General features: G+C 34.2%; 1 protein-coding gene and 1 long non-coding RNA gene across 2 annotated transcripts; one reads left to right on the top strand and one right to left on the bottom strand.

The window, feature by feature from the left end:
- The first annotated feature begins 3,016 nt into the window (after positions 1-3,016).
- Positions 3,017-3,939, top strand: LOC109168607. Its single transcript, XR_002052111.1, has 6 exons — positions 3,017-3,078; positions 3,166-3,232; positions 3,310-3,402; positions 3,489-3,534; positions 3,695-3,770; positions 3,847-3,939. It is a non-coding gene; the product is annotated as an uncharacterized LOC109168607 (long non-coding RNA).
- An 11,402-nt stretch (positions 3,940-15,341) lies between these two features.
- On the bottom strand, positions 15,342-16,579 carry LOC109168610 (phospholipase A(1) DAD1, chloroplastic-like). Its single transcript, XM_019317660.1, has one exon. It carries the CDS (start codon positions 16,457-16,459, stop codon positions 15,359-15,361), a length of 1,101 nt encoding a protein of 366 aa, XP_019173205.1. The 5' UTR covers positions 16,460-16,579; the 3' UTR covers positions 15,342-15,358.
- Between the last annotated feature and the right edge of the window lie 3,243 nt (positions 16,580-19,822).

Genomic DNA, 19,822 nt, shown 5'->3' with positions numbered 1-19,822 from the left:
GTAAGCAATCTATCCAACTAAGCAACACAAACTCTTATGCCTAAAGGTGCAACATCTGGTATATAACTGAGTTGCTTCTGTGTTGTTTGTGAAAACCAAAACCACAATTTTAGAAAATAGTCGAAGAATTCCCCCTAAGAAGAATAGAACTTAAGATCTCTAATCTCTAACATAATAAACTAAGCTAAACCCACCAAGCCACACTAACACTTATGTATTTAAGTGCAACATCTAGTATATTACCAGTTTGCTTATGTGTTGTCTTTGAGAACCAAGACAATGATTGCATAAAATAGGTTAAGAATGCCACCATAAAAGATAGAACCTAAGACCTTTAACATAATAAACAAAGCTAAATCCACCAAGCCATACCAACTCTTGTGTACTAAAGTGTTACACTTTATGTTTTACCTATAATTTAACAGAGAAAGAATACAATTCAAAAGTTAATTTAATAGTTCTATTTTCGTTCATATTTAAATATAAAATTATTCACCAGAATTTCAAAGTAAATTTATTAAAGTTTTATTTTCAATTATATTACAATTACGACCAATCTATGAATTCAAAAAAATAATAATAATTATCAAGTATAAAAAACAATATGGGGTGGTGTTCATAATGGTGCGGGATGATGTGTAGGGGTTAAGGGTTGTATGATAGGGGCCGGGGTTGGTAATCGACACTTCCGGCTAGCGCATGACTGACAAGGTTAGCTATATATATGTTAGTAATCGACCATTCCGACTAGCGCATGACTAACAAGGTTAGCTATGTTGGTAATCGACCCTTCCGGCTAGCGAATGACTAACAAGGTTAGCTATATGTTGTTAATCGACCCTCCCAGCATGCCCGGGACACGTTGAGAATGGATATGAAAGAGTAGTTGATCGATGCCGTACAGTTAGCTATATCCCATTTCTTTTGCCGCGATTTTAATTAGCTCTATGTTCATAATTACCAAACTATATATTCATAATTTTTGAATTGAAATGCATATTCATAATGATTGAATAACTCTGATCTATATTCACAATTACTGAACTTTATGTTTATAATTTGCGATGTTCATATTCCCAAGTGTTGATAACTATACAGTTTAGAAATTATGAATCAACAATACAGAAATTATGAATCTGTAGTATAGAAATTATGAATTTACTGTATAGAAATTATTAATCTATACAACTGTATTTAAATTAGAAATATACTGTATAGAAATTATGAATCTACATTATAGGGAAATGGGACGTGATCTTTGTATTTGGGTCGCCAGTCTAGGCTTGTACCTCGGGCTTTATACGTACTATTTTGGACCTATCACCACGAGCTATAAAGCTAATATTTTCTTGTCCCCCGTTCTGTACCTATATACCTGGTACTCAATCATTATTGCATGGACCATGGTCCACACAATTGTGTGGACCATAACTAACAAAATACATTTTTAATATACTAAGGGTACATTATTTATGTACTTAATGTACATTTTTCAAAAGTACATTATTTTATATAAAACTACTATTTTGGACCTAGCGTCCCGAGTAATAAAGCTACTATTTTCTTACCCATGTTATATACCTATATACCCGATTTATGGTGGATCCGGTCCCTATAATAAATCATCAATATAGTTATTTAATTTGTAAAAAAATGAAGATTTAGTATAAAATAAAAATAAAACTTTCGTTATTTTGCTTATTATATTAGATATATATGTTATTCTTTAAAAGAAATAAAAGTTAAAATAATTTTGACTTTAATATATATTAGATATATATGTTATTCTTTAAATGTTGAATTTCAAAACTTGCACAATTTGTAAAAAATCTTCTTCCCTCTCAAATAAAATAATTCCCTCTTTGTAAATTTTGACTTCATTTGAATATTAACACTAAAGCGCCAAAGAAGGAATTAAAACACAAAACAAAACTAATTTTGCCAAAACACTTCAGCGCAAACACACAAAACCACCGTCGCCTCCCAGTGTCGAAGTCCAGAAGATACCGCCCTCGCCTCCGACAGTGCCGTCGCCGCCTCCAACCTCTGCCGTCGTCGCCGTCTCCAACTCCCGCCGTCGTCGTCGTCTGCAACTTCCGCCGTCGTCGCCGCCTCCAACCTCCGCCGCCGTTGCTGCATCATCCCTCCAGGTTAGTCCTCAATTTTTTTAACCCTAATTCCTAATTTCTTTATTGTATTGTTAAATTTTCCATATGTGAAAGCTATGAGTGTTCTTGGCTATGATTTTGTCTACCCTATGTTTTAGTATTTTACTAGGCATATAGCTTTAGTTTGATTTTGGCTATGATTTTGACTGAGTTGATTTTCTGTATATGAATTATGAAACCTGGGCTGTACGAGTAGTAACTTTTAGTTTTGCTAAAATCCCTAGTTATTTGCTTCATCATACTTTTAGAATTAAACATTTAAACCTTACTTTTAACCTTAATATAATAAGCACTGAAGTTTAACAAGATCACTTTTCAAGCAGAACTACTAGTGCTGTCTATTTAGCATTTGTTCATGTCAATTAAAAAGAAACATTTGCTTTACTCATTTATATGATTAAAAATTTAATCTGTCAAAAAGATTTATACAGGTTCATAAATAAAGTAAGAAGCAAAATGTACTTTGAGATGCAAACACTATATTTTCTAAACCACTCTGAATTTTGATGTTTATAGAAAAAACCACAGCTTACTACTTGCATCTAATAACATTCTAATTATGTTAATTCTGTGTGTTCAACATGAAATATTATTGAAATAATTTGGAGAACTTGTATGATGTGAACAAAACTAGCATGTCCAACAATTAGATAAAGGAAACAAAAAGGGTTATTTTGGAAATTTTACAAAGTTGATCCAATATTCTGATCTGGTTTTTGATTCTTAAAAGCTAATGTCCAGAGATATCTCTTATCCAATCATAGCAATAATTCTTTATTATCCTTATAGCGAATCATCTCTTTTTTCTCTTCTTGTTTGCTTTTATAAATGCTCTCAAACTGGCACATCAGGCAGGGCTGTATCTTCATCACCGCATTGGGCCTTATATTTGTGGAGAATGGAATTATGGGTAAGATTATTTTATATGCATATACATTTAGTTATATATGATCATGTAAAGTGGGATCCTAGCTTAATTGTATGAATTGTGGTGCAGGGGATTCCCTGTTTGGCTAAAATTTGTGCCTGGGATTGAGTTTAGAACAGACAATTAGCCTTTTAAGGTTGTCTACTTAATTAATTTGTTCATATATATTTTGCTATATATTCTGGTTTACTAAACTATGGTGATTACAACAAGGTGGGTATGCATCGGTTTGTTGAAAAAATTGTGAACATGATGAAAGTGGAGAAAATGTTTGAACCTGACGGTGGACCTATTATTATGAATCAGGTTAGAATTGAAGCTAAGGAAGAAGATGGATTATATTATATATTGGCTTAATTGTATAACTATTATTGTCTTTGTGTTTACTGCAGATTGAAAACGAGTATGGACCAGTGGAGTATGTTATTGGTGCCAAAGGTAAAGCTTATAGAAAATGGTTTTCACAAATGGTTCAATTCTACCTGATTCAACAAATGGTTGAAGCTAGGTTTTTTTTTTTTTTTTTTTTAAATTTTTTAAAATTTCATTCTTTCGATTTATTATTACATAATCTGAATAATCAACAATATATATGAAGGGCTATTAAAATGGTCCATGCGTCCTCTACGAATGGAAAGAAAGGACGCAGTAAAACTGCTTGGGAAATTGTCAAGGTAATTTCATATTTTTAACTATATAAGTGTTTGTATATAGCTAAATTGTAATGCAAATATTATTTAACATTCGTAGGCTCCTCGTCAACCGGATAGTAACCAATGCGGTTTCTTTGTCATGGCGTACATGAAAACTTTAATTGAGAATATGCCAGACTTCGATGATAAAATTCTGTTCAAGCACTGGTATATATGTACATGAAAATTCTGTTTGAAGTGAAAATCTGTTTGTATGTGCATATATAAGTGCATTAGGTGATTATTTAAAATGAGCATATAGTCATGAAATGAAGAATCATGTGAGCTTAACTGTTTGTATGTGCATAAGTGAATCAGTGTGCTGTTCTGATTTGTTGTTCATTGAAATTATATGGTCAGCAATTATTTTCTTAATGTCTTACCTTTTTTGGTGATGAATAATGATAATTCATCTCTTATCTTTCCTTTTTGGAAGACTGGAAAGCATACTGTATTGATATATACAAATTAAAGTGTGCTTAATCTTTGTGGTTTGGTGTTAAGTGCCAAAATCCTGCCTGCCAAAATCCTTATATACAAATTAAAGTGTGCTTGTGGTTTGGTATTGATATTTTTGGTTGCAGTGGCATTATATAGAGGATGCAATGTGTTTTATTTTGCTTGGGCCTTGAGGAAGAAAAAAATAGAAAGTAGGCAAAGCATGACTGGTAGATTGATAAATGCCATCCATCCCACATGGTAGTTGTCAATTGGGGCATTTGTATTCATATTAGGAAAGTATTGCCAATGCATTGATTTTACTCGAATACACTCTAGTATGCCATTTTAGTGTTTCCTGTCTAGCTTTTTTGTACTATAACCTTCCAGATTGGAGAGCTTTCCGAATTACTCCTAACTTATTTTGCATTTCATTGCAAATTATTTATATCTATACTAATTTATTTTCTTACTTTTTACATGTAGTTTCAACAAGTTGATTATGACAAAGCGGTTATTGATCTGGTGCGTGCTGAATGGGCCGATATTCTATCAAGTCATATAGAGTAGGTATGATTTGGTCATTAGAACGTTGTGATCATTTGGACTTGAATTGGTTAGTGGAATTTTTTTTTGTGTAGTAGTATTATGACTTGGATGATAATTAGAATTGGTCATGGAAGTCTTTTGACTTGTTATTTTGAACCTTATTAGCTTGTGCACAATTATGTAACTACATTTTGCAACATATGGTGAATGGATAAATTATTATTTTTATATGATTATAATTTAAGCAGGTGAAAAACGATTAAAAACCGTTGTCTATTTTACAACAGACAACAATTAGAAACCGTTGACTTTTCTACAAAAGACAACAGTTTATGGGTGTGACAAAAGCGATTTCAACAACACACAATAGACAACAGTTTATAACTGTTGTCTTTTAAAGAAAAGACAACAGTTAATAACCGTTGTCTATGTGCATGACTTTTAACAACACCGGTTTCAACAACACTTAATAGACAACGGTTAAAAAACCGTTGTCGTTGGTAGAAAAGACAACAGTTAATAACCGTTGTCTATGTGCGTGACTTTTAACAACACCGGTTTCAACAACACTTAATAGACAACGGTTAAAAAACCGTTGTCGTTGGTAGAAAAGACAACGGTTAATAACCGTTGTCTATGTGCGTGACTTTTAACAACACCGGTTTCAACAACACTTAATAGACAACGGTTAAAAAACCGTTGTCGTTGGTAGAAAAGACAACGGTTAATAACCGTTGTCTATGTGCGTGACTTTTAACAACACCGGTTTCAACAACACTTAATAGACAACGGTTAAAAAACCGTTGTCGTTGGTAGAAAAGACAACGGTTAATAACCGTTGTCTATGTGCGTGACTTTTAACAACACCGGTTTCAACAACACTTAATAGACAACGGTTAAAAAACCGTTGTCGTTGGTAGAAAAGACAACGGTTAATAACCGTTGTCTATGTGCGTGACTTTTAACAACACCGGTTTCAACAACACTTAATAGACAACGGTTAAAAAACCGTTGTCGTTTCTAGAAAAGACAACGGTTAAAAAACCGTTGTCTATGCGCGGGACTTACAACAACACCGGCTTCAACAACAGAAATTATACCCCTACGACAACGGTTATTAACCGTTGTCTATGTGCATTTTTCTTGTAGTGTGATGTCTCAGCTGAGGTTACGTGGCTCGTTTCACTTCTTAAAGAGATTGGTTTTCCGCCGGCTTCTGCGCCAACTCTGTGGTGTGACAACTTGGGTGCCACCTACCTGTGCTCGAACCCGGTATTTCATGCCCGAACGAAGCATGTGGAGATTGATTATCATTTCGTTCGTGACAAGGTTGCCAAGAAGGAGATTCAGGTTCACTTTATTTCTACGAAGGATCAACTAGCAGATGTTTTCACCAAGGCTCTTCCGTCTACTCGGTTTTCTTTTCTACGGGACAAACTCAATGTTGCAGCTGCTCCGTCTTGAGTTTGAGGGGGAGTATTAGGACTCTTATACTAGTAGTTCGCTAGGACTCTTTATCTACTCTCTATATTATTACTCGTACAGACTCAGTTACGTTTGATATTCAATAATCAAATCCTCATCAAAATAACTTGTTTTTCATACTAGATAAACTAGTAAACTATTTAATTTGTCAGTATTTTAATACATTCTGAATATGAAAATTTTGTGTCAAAATAATTATTACCACACTAATTCTCATATAGTTCAATATCCACAGTTATGGATAAAACAACCCCAAAATAACTATGACTTCTCCAAAATGGATATAAATATTGGCATAAAATAGAGAGCAAAACAGATAATAAGAAAATATGCCAGCCATGCATACGTAGATGAAAAAGATCTTTTAAAAATTAATATTTCAGAATTTTTAAAAGAAAATTCGCTAGAAAAACAAAGCTACATATATCTTTGTGGTTTTTGTTAAATGAAGTTTGCTCAAAATTTTACCATGCAAGAGAAATAAAATACAGAGCCATTTTATAGCTTCAATAAATTCAAACCTCATGGATGAGTTTTAAAAGTCATACAAATCTATAAAGAAAACCATGCTGGCAAAGTATTTCAAAACCAAGCTAAGGAAGAAATAACATGCATGTACATACAACAATAATATATTTTAGTACAATATAATCACCATACATATATCCTTGTATTTATGAGATTATGCAATTGCTCAATAAAGTTTAATGCATATATTGCCCACAATGACATAACACTTAGAAAGTAATTAAGCAAAATAAACTAAACTTAAATTAATGTCTAGGTCAAGACAATGATGGAAGTAATATACAAAGCTCTGATCTATTCACTGAACCTCGAGTTCAACAGAACAAAGAATGAAGCAGATTATGAAGCGCTTCTTATTATTGGGCTTAAGTTAGCTGCTCACCTCGGGGTAAAAATGATAAAGATAAGTGTGACTTAAGATTAATAATGGGCATGAACCAGTACAAGGACTTAGCCCGAAAGTTGTTCGTGAAGATGAAGGCTTTCAAGTTGCCTCACATCCCAATAACTGAGCAAATTATACCACGGATGTACACGTTACATTGTGGACCCTGGTCTAAAATATTTTGTATTTGCAGTTTGCATATTATTTGTATGTAATTAACATATTATGTGTATATAATTAATATATTATGTATGTGTCTCTAATCAGTGGCGGATCCAGAAATATTCTCTAGTGGGGCAAAAAGTTAAACCTAACCAGATATTTAAAAAAAAAAAATGAAACACTTAGAGACCCAGTCATAAATATTGTTGACTAGAGATAAAAAATCAAAATACATCAAGATAAAAAAATATTTAAAACAAAATATAAAACATACGGAGTAATTAATTAGATTAAATAGTTTGAATGAAAAACACATTATAAATCACTCATCTCACTATTAATATTAAAAAAAAAAAGAAAAAAATTTAGAAAGAGAAGAAGTCTCAATGATACAAATAAAAAATCTAATTAGAATTCTCACTATTAATATTAAAAAATGCCAAGAACAAAAGTTCATTCATCTCACTATTAATATTAAAAATGAAAAAAAAAAAAAGCCAAACCAAATAAAATGAAAAAAAGAAGCCAAACAAAAAAAAAAAAATTGTAAGAGAAAAAATATTGAACTCTGGACTATTACATACTACATGGGATTGGGTTTGCCATCTAAGCCAAAAAACCTTTTGGTTAAGTTTTAGTGTATATATATATATATATATATATATATATATATATATATATATATATATATATATATATATATATATAGAAATTTTTTCCAGAAAAGGCGAAACATTAAAACAAAAGAGATAATTTAAAAATAAATAAATAAACTACCTTAGAAATATAATTGTAAATATTGTTGGATATGGACGAAAAATAAAACACATCGAAACTTTATTAAAATATTCATAACAAAATATGAAACATAATTAATAAAATAATTTGAATAGAAAACACATTATAAATTACACATCTTATTATAGAGTGTGTGTGTAATATTAAAAAGCTATTAAAAAAGAATTGTAAAACTATGTTGATGCTAAAATTAGAACTCTTAACCTCATTATTACCAATGATGTGCTCTACCACCTACTCTAACTCATTTCTTGTTAGCTTTTTATAATTTTTTTATACTAATACTAAAACATGTACTATATATACATATATACATACAAATACTATATATGGGATGGGGGTGGGGGTGAGGGGGGCAGCTGCCCCCCTCTCCCTCCGTCCCTATATATATATATATATATATATATATATATATATATATATATATATATATATATATGTGTGTGTGTGTGTGTGTGTGTGTGTGTCTGTGTGGGGGGGGGGGGGGCATGCAGCTGCCCCCACTGTCCCCACACTAGATCCGCCACTGTCTCTAATTTATTTAAAGACACATAATCTATTAATTACAAACACATAATAATATGTTAATTAGAAAACATCATTTTTAGATTAGGGTCCATAATGTAATAGTTGGGAGGTTGAGAAGAGTTGGTGAGTGCAAATTATTCTGTGGACCTATGTCCACCTTGCAAGGTGGACATGGATTCCAATGTTCACAATTTACCTACTAAAATATTCACAATTTTAAAAACCACAATTTGTATACCACGAACACAATGTTAACATATATGTAATTAATTACTTTATTTTGTATTCACAAGTTTCTTTCAAATACTGCAGTCACACAATATTAACATATTAGAATTTGATGACCATGTATTGTATTCAAAAATTCCCTTCTACAAGTGTCATGTGTTTTGACTTAGAAACACAATTTATATATATTCTAGAAGCTCAGAATTCCAATACTAAAAATACACAATTTATACGTTGTTTAGAACTAGGACCAACCTTGCAAGATGGACCCTGGTCCATGGTATATAAACTCGTTGGTGAGGCATATCTAGTGCAACTAACGTAGCTAAAATGCTCATCCCAACTCAAAAGGTCAGCCCCAAAATATTAAATGAAGCTAGAATGTTAAAAAGATGACATTGGGAGTTCTCCAACCAAGTAGACTTGGTTAAGACTTAAGAGGGCCCTGACCATCTACCTCCTAAATCTCCTGGATTATTATGTCTAGTGACTCATTGATGTAGCCAGACTGCCAGAGGATAGGATATGGAGGATGTTGAGTTCTTCTTCCTTTTCATTTCATTCAATTCTGGAGAATGAATAACCCTAATTTATGGATTAAAGTGCTCGACAGAAAAGAGTTTCAAGTATTTTAATTCACTACATGTCTTGTTCTTTGTTGTACGTGGGATCCATAAGCTATGGCATGTTGGGTTCAAATTTGGTACTTCTTCATTAATGTCATAGAAGGTCAAATTTCCTAACTTTGATTTATAAATTTTAGCTCACTTTAGAGCTGATCGGAAAGATTTTTAATATTGTTAAAAAGTTTATTCAACTCCTCCTCTACACTTTTTGCTTGGCAGGAACTAACAAATAGTTAACCTAAGAAATGATGATTTAGCATAGCCTAATAAATGAACCCTATTCTTGAGGAGAAGGAGTGGAGGGAGGTATAGAATGGGACACATGGCTTGCCACATAGCAATAGTGCAACATAATATAAGGAAAAGGGCTTGCAAGAGTAGGAATATTTTTTTAAATTATTTCCCCTTTTCTTCTCATATTTATTTTAGTAATAATAATATAATTAAAAAATTATATTACATATCGATTTTTTCAAGATAATTGTTTTTTTTTTTTTTTTGAGTAAGATATTATTAAAAAAAGATTAAATTACAAATTGTTGTGTTGCAGGTGTTTGTAGGCTTTAGCTCGTGAAGAACAACAAAAATAAAGAACACGAAGAAGAAGACAAAGAACAAAGGAATGTATATTTCTTATTTCATCATCACCTATTGTATAGGATTACAATGATATATATAATCTACATTTGACAGCTATTACAAGTCATTCCATAAATACCAAGCTGTTACAAATCATGTTATTAATGCCAGAATAATGTCTATATTAAGATTTTACAACAGTCCCCCTTGGATATTATTTTGTCATAATCATGCCTCGTTAAAAACTCGCTAGAAAAACCCTGTGAGAAAAATCTAGTCGAGAAAAGAGTACATGATATATGGATAACCACGTGTTGCATTAGTTGCCTCATTAAAAACCTTACACTAAGAAAACCCAGTGGGAAAAAAACTTAGTTAAGGGAAAAACTAAAAAAGAGTACAACCATAACCTTTTAGGTTTAATTTTCAGGATTTGCAAGAGTTGTTGGTCTTCTGGACCGGTAATTTATGTGCACCAAGATGTTGTTGCTCCCCCTGAAGACAACAACCTTCCTAACCTACGCATATCGATTTTATAAACATATTTCTCAAAGGTAGAAGTAGGTAATGACTTAGTAAATAAATATGCTAGATTTTCAGTTGATTGAATCTTTTGAACTTGTATTTCACCATTCTTTTGGAGCTCACGTTGATAAAAGAACTTTGGTGCAATATGTTTGGTGAGATTACCTTTAACATATCCATTCCTCATTTGTGCAACACATGCTGCATTGTCCTCATAAAGGACAGTGGGGGTCTTTCTAATACTCATTATTCCACACGAGTCTTGAATATTATGTCTTAGTGACCTCAACCATACACATTCTTTTGAGGTCTCCTATAAAGCAATGATTTCAGAGTGGTTAGATGAGGTAGCTACTAGTGTCTGTTTAACTGATTTCCATGAGATAGTAGTACCTCCAGAAAGGAATACATATCTGGTCTAAGATCTAGCCTTATGCGGATTAGACATAAAACCAGCATCCGCATATCCCACTAATGTGGTGTCTTGATCTCTTTTAAATAGAAGCCCAAAATCCTTTGTACCTTGTAAATACTGAGGATATGTTTTATGCCATTCCAATGCATGTTTACTAAAAATGCAATATCCGGTTTAGTGCAGTTGGCAAGATATAGAAGTGCTCCAATGGCACTTAAGTAAGGGACTTTTGCTCCTAGAATATCCTCATTATCCTCTTTAGGTCTGTATGGGTCCTTACAACTTCAAGTTATCGGATACCATTGCAGTACTAAGTGGATGAGACTTATCTATGTACAATCTCTCCAATAATTTGTTTGTGTATTTGGATGGGTGTATGAATATCCCTTCAGGGAGGTGCTGGATCTGAAGGCCGAGACAAAACTTGGTTTTTCCCAAGTATTTCATTTTGAATTCCTCCTTTAAACATAAGCATGCCCTCTTGACATCCTTGAACGTTCCTATAATGTTTATATCATCTACATAGATGGATATAATACAAAAACCATCAGTTGATTTCTTTGTAAAGATGCAAGGACTGATATCTTTATTTTCATATCCTTGTTTTAAGAGAAATTCATTCAATCGATAAAACCGGCCACATTCTTCCTGATTGTTTTAAGCCATATAATGACTTTTGTAGTTTTCCGCTGACCATATTTCTATTTGTATTTCCTTTACATAAAGGATTTTGAATGACCTCGGGTACTTTCATATATATGTCAGCGTCTAGTGACTCATATAAATATACGGTCACAACATCCATTAACTGCATTTCTAGATTCATTTTTACTGCCAGCGATATTAGATAACGGAACGATGTGTCATCTAAGACAGGAGAGTTAGTTTGTTCAAATTCTATTCCGGGTCTTTGTGAGAAACCTTGAGCTACAAGTCTCGCTTTACATCTAACCACCTCATTCTATTCATTCCTCTTTCGTACAAATAACCATTTGGATCCTACTGGGATCACGCCTTTAGGGGGAAGTGCAGGAGGACTAAACACTTTTCTTTTATTTAGCGAGTTGAGCTTAGTCTGAATTCTTTCCATTTCAACCAATCAGAGCGCTTCCGGCACTCTACTATAGTTTTTGGTTCTGGATCCAGATTATTGAAAGAAATGTGAAGAGCAATTGTAGAGGCAAATTGGTCGTCGACGACTGTTATATTTCTATTGTAATTTTCTCCTGTTTCTATAAAATTTATGGCAGATTCTATATTTACATGCATCAACCAAGTCTTTCTCACTTGGTATTATACCTTGGTGAAGGTATTCCGTATTCCCAGTGTTTGATTTATCTGTAGCACATGCATTTACACTAGGCTTTTCGTCTTCAGGATGATTTTGGAGTAACTGTGATTGTTTATTATTTTTAGTTTTCCGCAGATTTAAATCTCTTGCACCAACTAGTCTTCCAAGCTTCTGGCGTTGGGTAATGTTGGTGTTAGTATTTGGTCCTTTGGGGACAAGTATTCTTGATGGAGCATTGTCTACAGGAATATAGGACCTAGTTACTCCTTTAAAATCAATAAACGCATCTGGCAAATTATTTGCTAGTTTTTGCAAATTTATTATTTTCTGAACTTCAAGTTCAATTTGATTAGTACGTGGGTTAAGATATTGAAAATCTTTTTCATCCTATGAAATTTCATGGCATTTTTTCAAAGCTGGGCTTTTTTCTCCCCCTAATACCAGGAAATGATCTTCATAAAAAATGCAGTCAGCAAACCGTGCAGTAAACTGATCTGCTATTTTGGGCTCAAGGTATTTATTGATAGATAGGAATTCATACCCAACGTAAATACCTAACCGACACTGCAGTCCCATCGAAGTACGATGTGGAGGTGGTGTATGTACGTAAATCGCACAGTCAAAGACACACAAATGAAAAATGTCTAGCTCATTACCACGTACAAGTTGTAGAGGGGAATAATCATGATATGCAGTTAGCCGGAGTTGTATCAGATCAGCAACATGCAACACTGCGTGTCCCCAACAAGTGACTGGTAGACTGGACTGTTGCAGTAATAGTCTAGCTATTAACTTAATTCTTTTGATAAGGGATTCAGCTAAACCATTCTAGGTGTGGACGTATGGTACAGGATGTTCCACCTTAATCCCCATGGCCATACAATAATCGTCAAAAGCTGACAAGGTGAATTCACCAGCATTATCCATTCTTACATTCTTAATAGGATAATCGGAAAATTGGGCATTCAACTTAATGATTTGGCTTATGAATTTTGCGAATGCCGTATTTCGAGTGGACAGCAGGCACATATGTGTCCATCGGGTGGAAGCATCAGTAAGGACCATGAAATATCGAAATGACTCGGATGAAGGATGAATTGGTCCACAAATATCACCCTGTACCCTTTGCAGGAAAACAGGTGACTCAAAACCAATCTTAGGACGCGAAAGTTTTTTCCTTTGCACAGGGAACACAAGTGTAATCTTTTGTAGAAAGAATGTTTGTCCTAAGAAGGTTATGCCCAGTCAAAGTAGAAAGTATCCGGCTTATCATAGTTTTCCCAGGGTGACTTTTAAACTTTACTACGAATGCAACGCAGGAGATTTGAGGCCTGATATAAGAATAATACAGGCTTGAAGAAAAGGAAGGAAGTTCTTCGATTTCCTTTTTCGTATTATTGACCGTTTGGGTCATTACAAGGAATTGAGTATTGTTTTTAGTTTTAGTTTCTATGTGGAAACCATTTGACCAAATATCCTTGAAACTAAGCAAAGTTCTTTTCGATTGACGGTATAGGAGTGCACTGTCGATAGCTAACGTTGTACCGTTAGGAAGAATAAGTGAAGCTCTACCGGAGCCCACAATAGAAATGTTATCATTTGCTATGGTTGATAGGTTGTCCTTTCTTTGAACGTTTGGAAAAATCTTCGATCAATCAAAACTGTGTGCGTGGTTGTACTATCGACCAAGCATAGAGTAGAAACTAAATGAGTAATTAACAGGATGTAAAGGAGGAATGAAATGATATTTTATTCATAGGAAATATTTATTTAAAACTAGAATATTCGTTCAAGATGCACGCAAGCACGGAAAAGTATGAAAGAGATTGTTGAGGGCAATCCACGATTATTACATCAAAAAATAGAATAGAGAGAAAATAGATCATTCTTGATCTCTAAATTCTTCAAGCTCATACTTCAAGCGGTCATAATTGTCAGCATCAACAAGTGCGTTTGTTTCTGGCAACGCAACATGGTGGGACTCATCTTTAGCTTCTCTTTGTCCCTCTTCATCATTCGCTGATATGCCTCAACCAAGTGCTTCGGGGGTGCGACACGTATGGGACCAGTGGCCTTTGCACCCACATCTATAGCAGACTTGCTGCTGCCCAGAATGATTGTTGGATGAGCTTGGTTGTCCTTGATTATTCGGCTGCCTTTGCTGGTTGCGAGAGTTATGATTCTTGTTGCCTCCATTTCTTCCTCCACGACTTAGACCCCTTCCGCGACCTCTTCCCCGTCCTCAAACTCGGCTCCCCCTAGTGTTGCTCGACTAGGCAACATGGTGTGCTTCATGCACGGGTGCAGAATCGAAAAAAATTGATCTATGAATTTCATCAATATTATTAACAAGAGATGCATATATAAGTTACCAGAAAATCAGATATATTCATAGTGTCAAAATATACTATTCACGCATATATGTATACTACCAGTAAAAGATAATCATATGCCAAAATTCACATATTCACAGATGTATAAAACATATATGCGATTTTAGGCATAAAAAAACTTATAAAATTACCGTTTACCAGGGTAATATCGAGCATGCAGAAAACGTGTTGGGTTGCAGGTGTTTGTAGGCCTTAGTTCGTGAAGAACAACCAAAATAAGAACACGAAGAAGAAGATTAAAAAAAAAAAAAAAAAACAGAGGAATGTATATTTCTTATTTCATCATCACCTTTTGTACAGGATTATAATGATATATATAATCTACATTTAATAGCTATTACAAATCATTCCATAAATATCAAGTTATTACAAATCATGTTGTTAATGTCATAATAATGTCCATAATAAGATTTTACAACACAGATGATCATCAAATTAAATCTTATTAATCAAAGAACGAATAGTATTTACATTACATACATTTTCACTTTTTTTTTTTTTTAACATTTTCACTTTGTTTGTTTTTGTTTGTTTTTTTTTTACATTTTCACTTTTTTGAGTCTTTTTTTTTTTTTTTTTTTTTCTAGCCCTTAAGTCCCTTTTTGATCTTTGTCAGCAAAGAAAAAGGTGTCTAATCTTTCTATACTGGAGCTGATGCTGTTGTTTTAGATTGCTCCATCTTAATTACTCTCTTCGCCGTGGCTCTCAGGGGACAATTGGAACTTACGAAATTGTTGATCAAATGTAGATACGTCTTCAGATCGTGACACGTGGCCACATTTCCGCTGCCGTTGATCTCAGGGCAATCCTTACTGCTAAGTCTCAGTTCTTTGCCTACCTCAGCATATGCATATCGGGTGTCCTCCACCCATTTTCGGAGCCACCTTGGCATTCCCGCACCGCTGACCGCCACATCATCAAACACGAATCCCGGAACTTTCGTGACGGGGTCGTCGGAGTTGACTATTCGCAGAATCTTCGTGCCATTGGCTTCTAGTTGAGATCGGAAGTGGTGGTTCCCAACTCTCGGCCCTCCGAAGGAGACAACCGTCACTGGTGGCGCGTGACGAAACTGTGTAGTGATATCGTATGCAGTTAGGATGGCTAAAGCCGCTCCAAGGCTATGCCCTGTGATTGTAATACTTAGAGGCTCCTTATCATTACTAAACATTTCAAGAATTTTGTGCATCTCTTCTTGTATTGAATCTCGTAAACTTTGACAACATTCGTAGCTTGATGTGTACAAACTCAATAGTCCGCTTTGTACCATTAGTGGGCCGGTACAATCAGCCGGAGCCATATCATCGGGCAAACAAGTCAACGTGGCACGCAAGTTCTCCAGCCACTCAGACAACGTGGCGGTTCCCCGGTAAGCAATCACCACGTTGCGACACCCGAGCCGGGAGATTTCCTCCACGTCATCACAAACGGCCACATACCCAATCCAGCTAGACCTAGGGGACACCAAATTGGGCACCCTCTTCATCCAACGTGGAATGCAAATCGCTGACGTGGCGTATAGATTCCTCGCAACCTTGTACCCGCTCTTGCCGAGCCCGCATCGAGCCAGCATCGAGTCCTCCTCGTATCGGCACGTGGCGTACCCCGGAGACGCCACGTCGAAGTCGAAGCTTCGATACGCCGCCTCCACAAAGTGGCCGTAGCTTAGGATATGCAGTCGGAGGTGGTCATCAAGTGGGTCTAGTAAACCTTCCCAATCCTTGATGCCTTGATATTCCATCCACTTGTTGCATATACCCACAATGCCCTTCTCTTTGTTATAAGAATTGGCTAAGCTTGTGGCAATCTTGAGGGTCGAAGTGCTAATTTTCAGATCTAAGAGCGGCTGGGAAGTAGTGGTGCAACGATTTGTGACCATCAGTGTGTTATAAGGCCTTAGAGTTGCGGTGGGGAGGCTCATTATATATTTTAATATTTATCTCGGGTTGTGACGTTGGTACAAGGATTTTGGACCATATATATATACACACACATACATGCATGCATATGGATATGTGTATGTATAGATGCATGTATGTATTCATTTATTAGTTTACTCAGACGGCTATATATATATATATAGGTTCTGGTGCGGTTAGGGTGCCCATGTGCGGTTTAATCTGGGTCATTCATCTCGCTTAAATCAACGTTCAGGATTGTCAAAATTTAAAAAAAAAACGCGGTGGCAATTTTGTAATTTTTGCATCTAGGTCAAATTAAGGTAAGCGGATCTGTGATTAATGTGCGTGAGTTTTGTATATAAGATGTTAGAGGTTTGTGCGTAAGGTGCGTGAGTTTTGTGCTTAATGTGTGTTAAGTTGTGCTTAACGTGAGTAGTTGTTAAAATTTAAAGTGTGGACTTTTGTGCTTAAGGTGCGTGAGATTTGTTCTTAATGTGAGTGGAGTTTGTGCTTAATGTGCTTAGGGTTTGTGCTTAATGTGTGTGAGGTTAGTGATTAATGTAGTAGTTGTTTGAAACTTAAGGTCAATGAGTTAATACTTAAAGTGCGTGGGTTTTGTACTTAATGTGCGTGAGGTTGTGCTTAATGTGCGTGGGTTTTGTACTTAATGTGCGTGAATTTGTGCTTAATATTAGTAGTTGTTGAAACTTAAACTCTGTGAGTTAATATTTAAAGTGCGTGGGTTTTGTGCTTAATGTGCGTGAGGATTTGCTTAATGTGTGTGGGTTTTGTATTTAATGTGCGTGAGTTTGTGCTTAAGATCTAACACTTAAAGTGCGTGTTTCTATCACTTAAGGTGCGTCATTTTTAGCTTATGCTTCTTTCTTCCAGACATGCACGCGTTTTTTTTTTTTTTTTTTTTTTTTTAAATTTTCATTGATTTGAGCTATTGATCTAAATTTGATCAACGGCTCAGATCTAACCGCACAACCGCACGGGAAGCTATACCCGTACCTGAACCCTTCCCTATATATATATATAATAAGTCTCAATCAAAGTTATATCCCTCATTTTTGTCCATGTTTTTAATGCTAACCATTTTATACGTTCTGAATTGAGTGGGAGGGACTCATCTATCCATCTAAGTTATAGTTAGTACAGAAGACACAACGTTATTTTCTTATAGACCTCCATCACATTTTCGAGATTGGAGAGGTAGGGTGGTGTAGTTGGCCCTTTCAACAATTTCCCCTCCCTGGCTGGACCCGTGATCTAGCTATCATATATATCACTTGTTAGCTAGGATCAAACGCTTACCACTATGTCAAAAGCTATAGCTAGTAGCGTATGCGCGACTTTATTTTCTTATAGATCGTCATCACATTTTTGAGATGTAAGATTTTGGACTTGGTCCATCACGGGCCTCCGCCTAACAATCCTATAGACACCAATTGATGGAATTGTATCTTTACTGACCTCTGCCCAACGTTTCAATTTAGTTAGTTAAGAGATTAGTTATTGTGTTGGGCGATAGAAATTCTGATTTACACCTTAGGGATGGACATAGACAGTGGCTTTCAGGCATTGGGGGAATTGGGATGTCTTTGGTTTCTTGGATGGATGTCATACAGTATACGTGAAGGATTCGTGGGGACAAAAGTGTTAGCAACTTAAAAACGTTGGCGGATATATTTGATTATTTGAAGTTGTGGCGTTGATCTAGTGCGTTTACTTTCTGGTGGGCTACCTTTCAGTTTTCTTTGCCACTATCTATTTTATAATTAACTTAGATTAACTTACAAGCAATAACTACTGGTTGCTCTCCCAAAATGAATGTCAAATTTTCAAATTTCAGTAGGGATATTGACTTTTTATGCTTCTGTAGGTTGAAAAAGTATGTATAAACAGATATTATAGTGTAACAGAGTTAATATTACTAAAAAAAAAAAAAAAAAAAAAAAAACCTTACAAGCAATACATGCATGCATCCTCCTTACATATGTGTGTCTGTGTCAACACGGTTATTGAAACACTATATTGAATACATCCTTGCAAACATACCATTTCGATCATAACTTCTATTAATACATTATTTATAATTTTCTTAGTAAAACTTTTATAATATATAATGTATTTTTATTCAATGCATTGTGTATATAATTGTATCCATGTAAAGTAATTGGTCACCGAGTTAGTGGAGGTTTAATTTTTGCACCATTATTATCAACTAGTAATTCACCCGCGCGATGCACGGGGAAAAAATTATGTTATTATAAATATAAATAAAAAAATAAGAAAAATAAAAATATTTTAAATTATTTAATATAATAATATTTTTGAGCTTCCATTGGTCAAGTATTTATTATCTTTATAGAATACAAAATTATAATTAAAATTTTGTATGGTTAATATAATCTCTAATTATGTACATATTCAAATAAACTTATAGAGAGAATTTACATAATTACATTGATTTATTCTTAATTGTATTTCATCTATATTATAATTTTCACAATACTAATAATAACTAAGATAATTACATTTAGAAAGCAAATTTTAAATTTTGTATGAGTAAATTTAAACTTTAATTGAACACAAATTTTTTTTATATGATTATATAATATATTCTTTATGCACATGGCATTCCATAAACTCAAATGTCATTTTATAAGTCCAAGACCACTTTTTGTGGAGATAATTCAAATGTATTTTTTTTCTTTTAAAAGTCATAAGTTTAGACATCTAGAAAAACATTAAAGACCTATACGATATATACATTTATATATATTTAATTTTTTATTTATGGCTTAAATGTTTTTTTTTTTTTTTAATTCTGAAGTCCAATAATTGACCCACGGCCCGCAACATTTGCTTTCTTCATTCCTTCTCGCTTCTGCCATTTCTTTGAAGCATTTGAGATGGAGAAAAATTATATGTAGAGGCTTACATTAATTGCACTGTTTCAGATATTGAATAAGCTTTCATAAAAAATTTAATTAATATTGTAATCCCAAGAACCATCATAAATAACAAAAGCATATCAAATAGACTTTCATTGTAAAGTCAGAGATTTAACTAATATTGCATCGTTTCATATTTTATATTAATCGGGAATCTGAATCCTTAATCCTAATATCATAACATTTAATAACTCTATTAATTCAATAAATGTAATCCTTTGTTATGGGCGAGAAAAAAAATTA

The sequence above is a fragment of the Ipomoea nil genome, unplaced genomic scaffold (assembly GCF_001879475.1).
Source record: "Ipomoea nil cultivar Tokyo-kokei standard unplaced genomic scaffold, Asagao_1.1 scaffold3210, whole genome shotgun sequence".
Classification (NCBI taxonomy): Eukaryota; Viridiplantae; Streptophyta; class Magnoliopsida; order Solanales; family Convolvulaceae; genus Ipomoea; species Ipomoea nil.
Note: the sequence above shows the minus strand (reverse complement) of the source record. Positions and strands in the feature narration are given on the sequence as shown.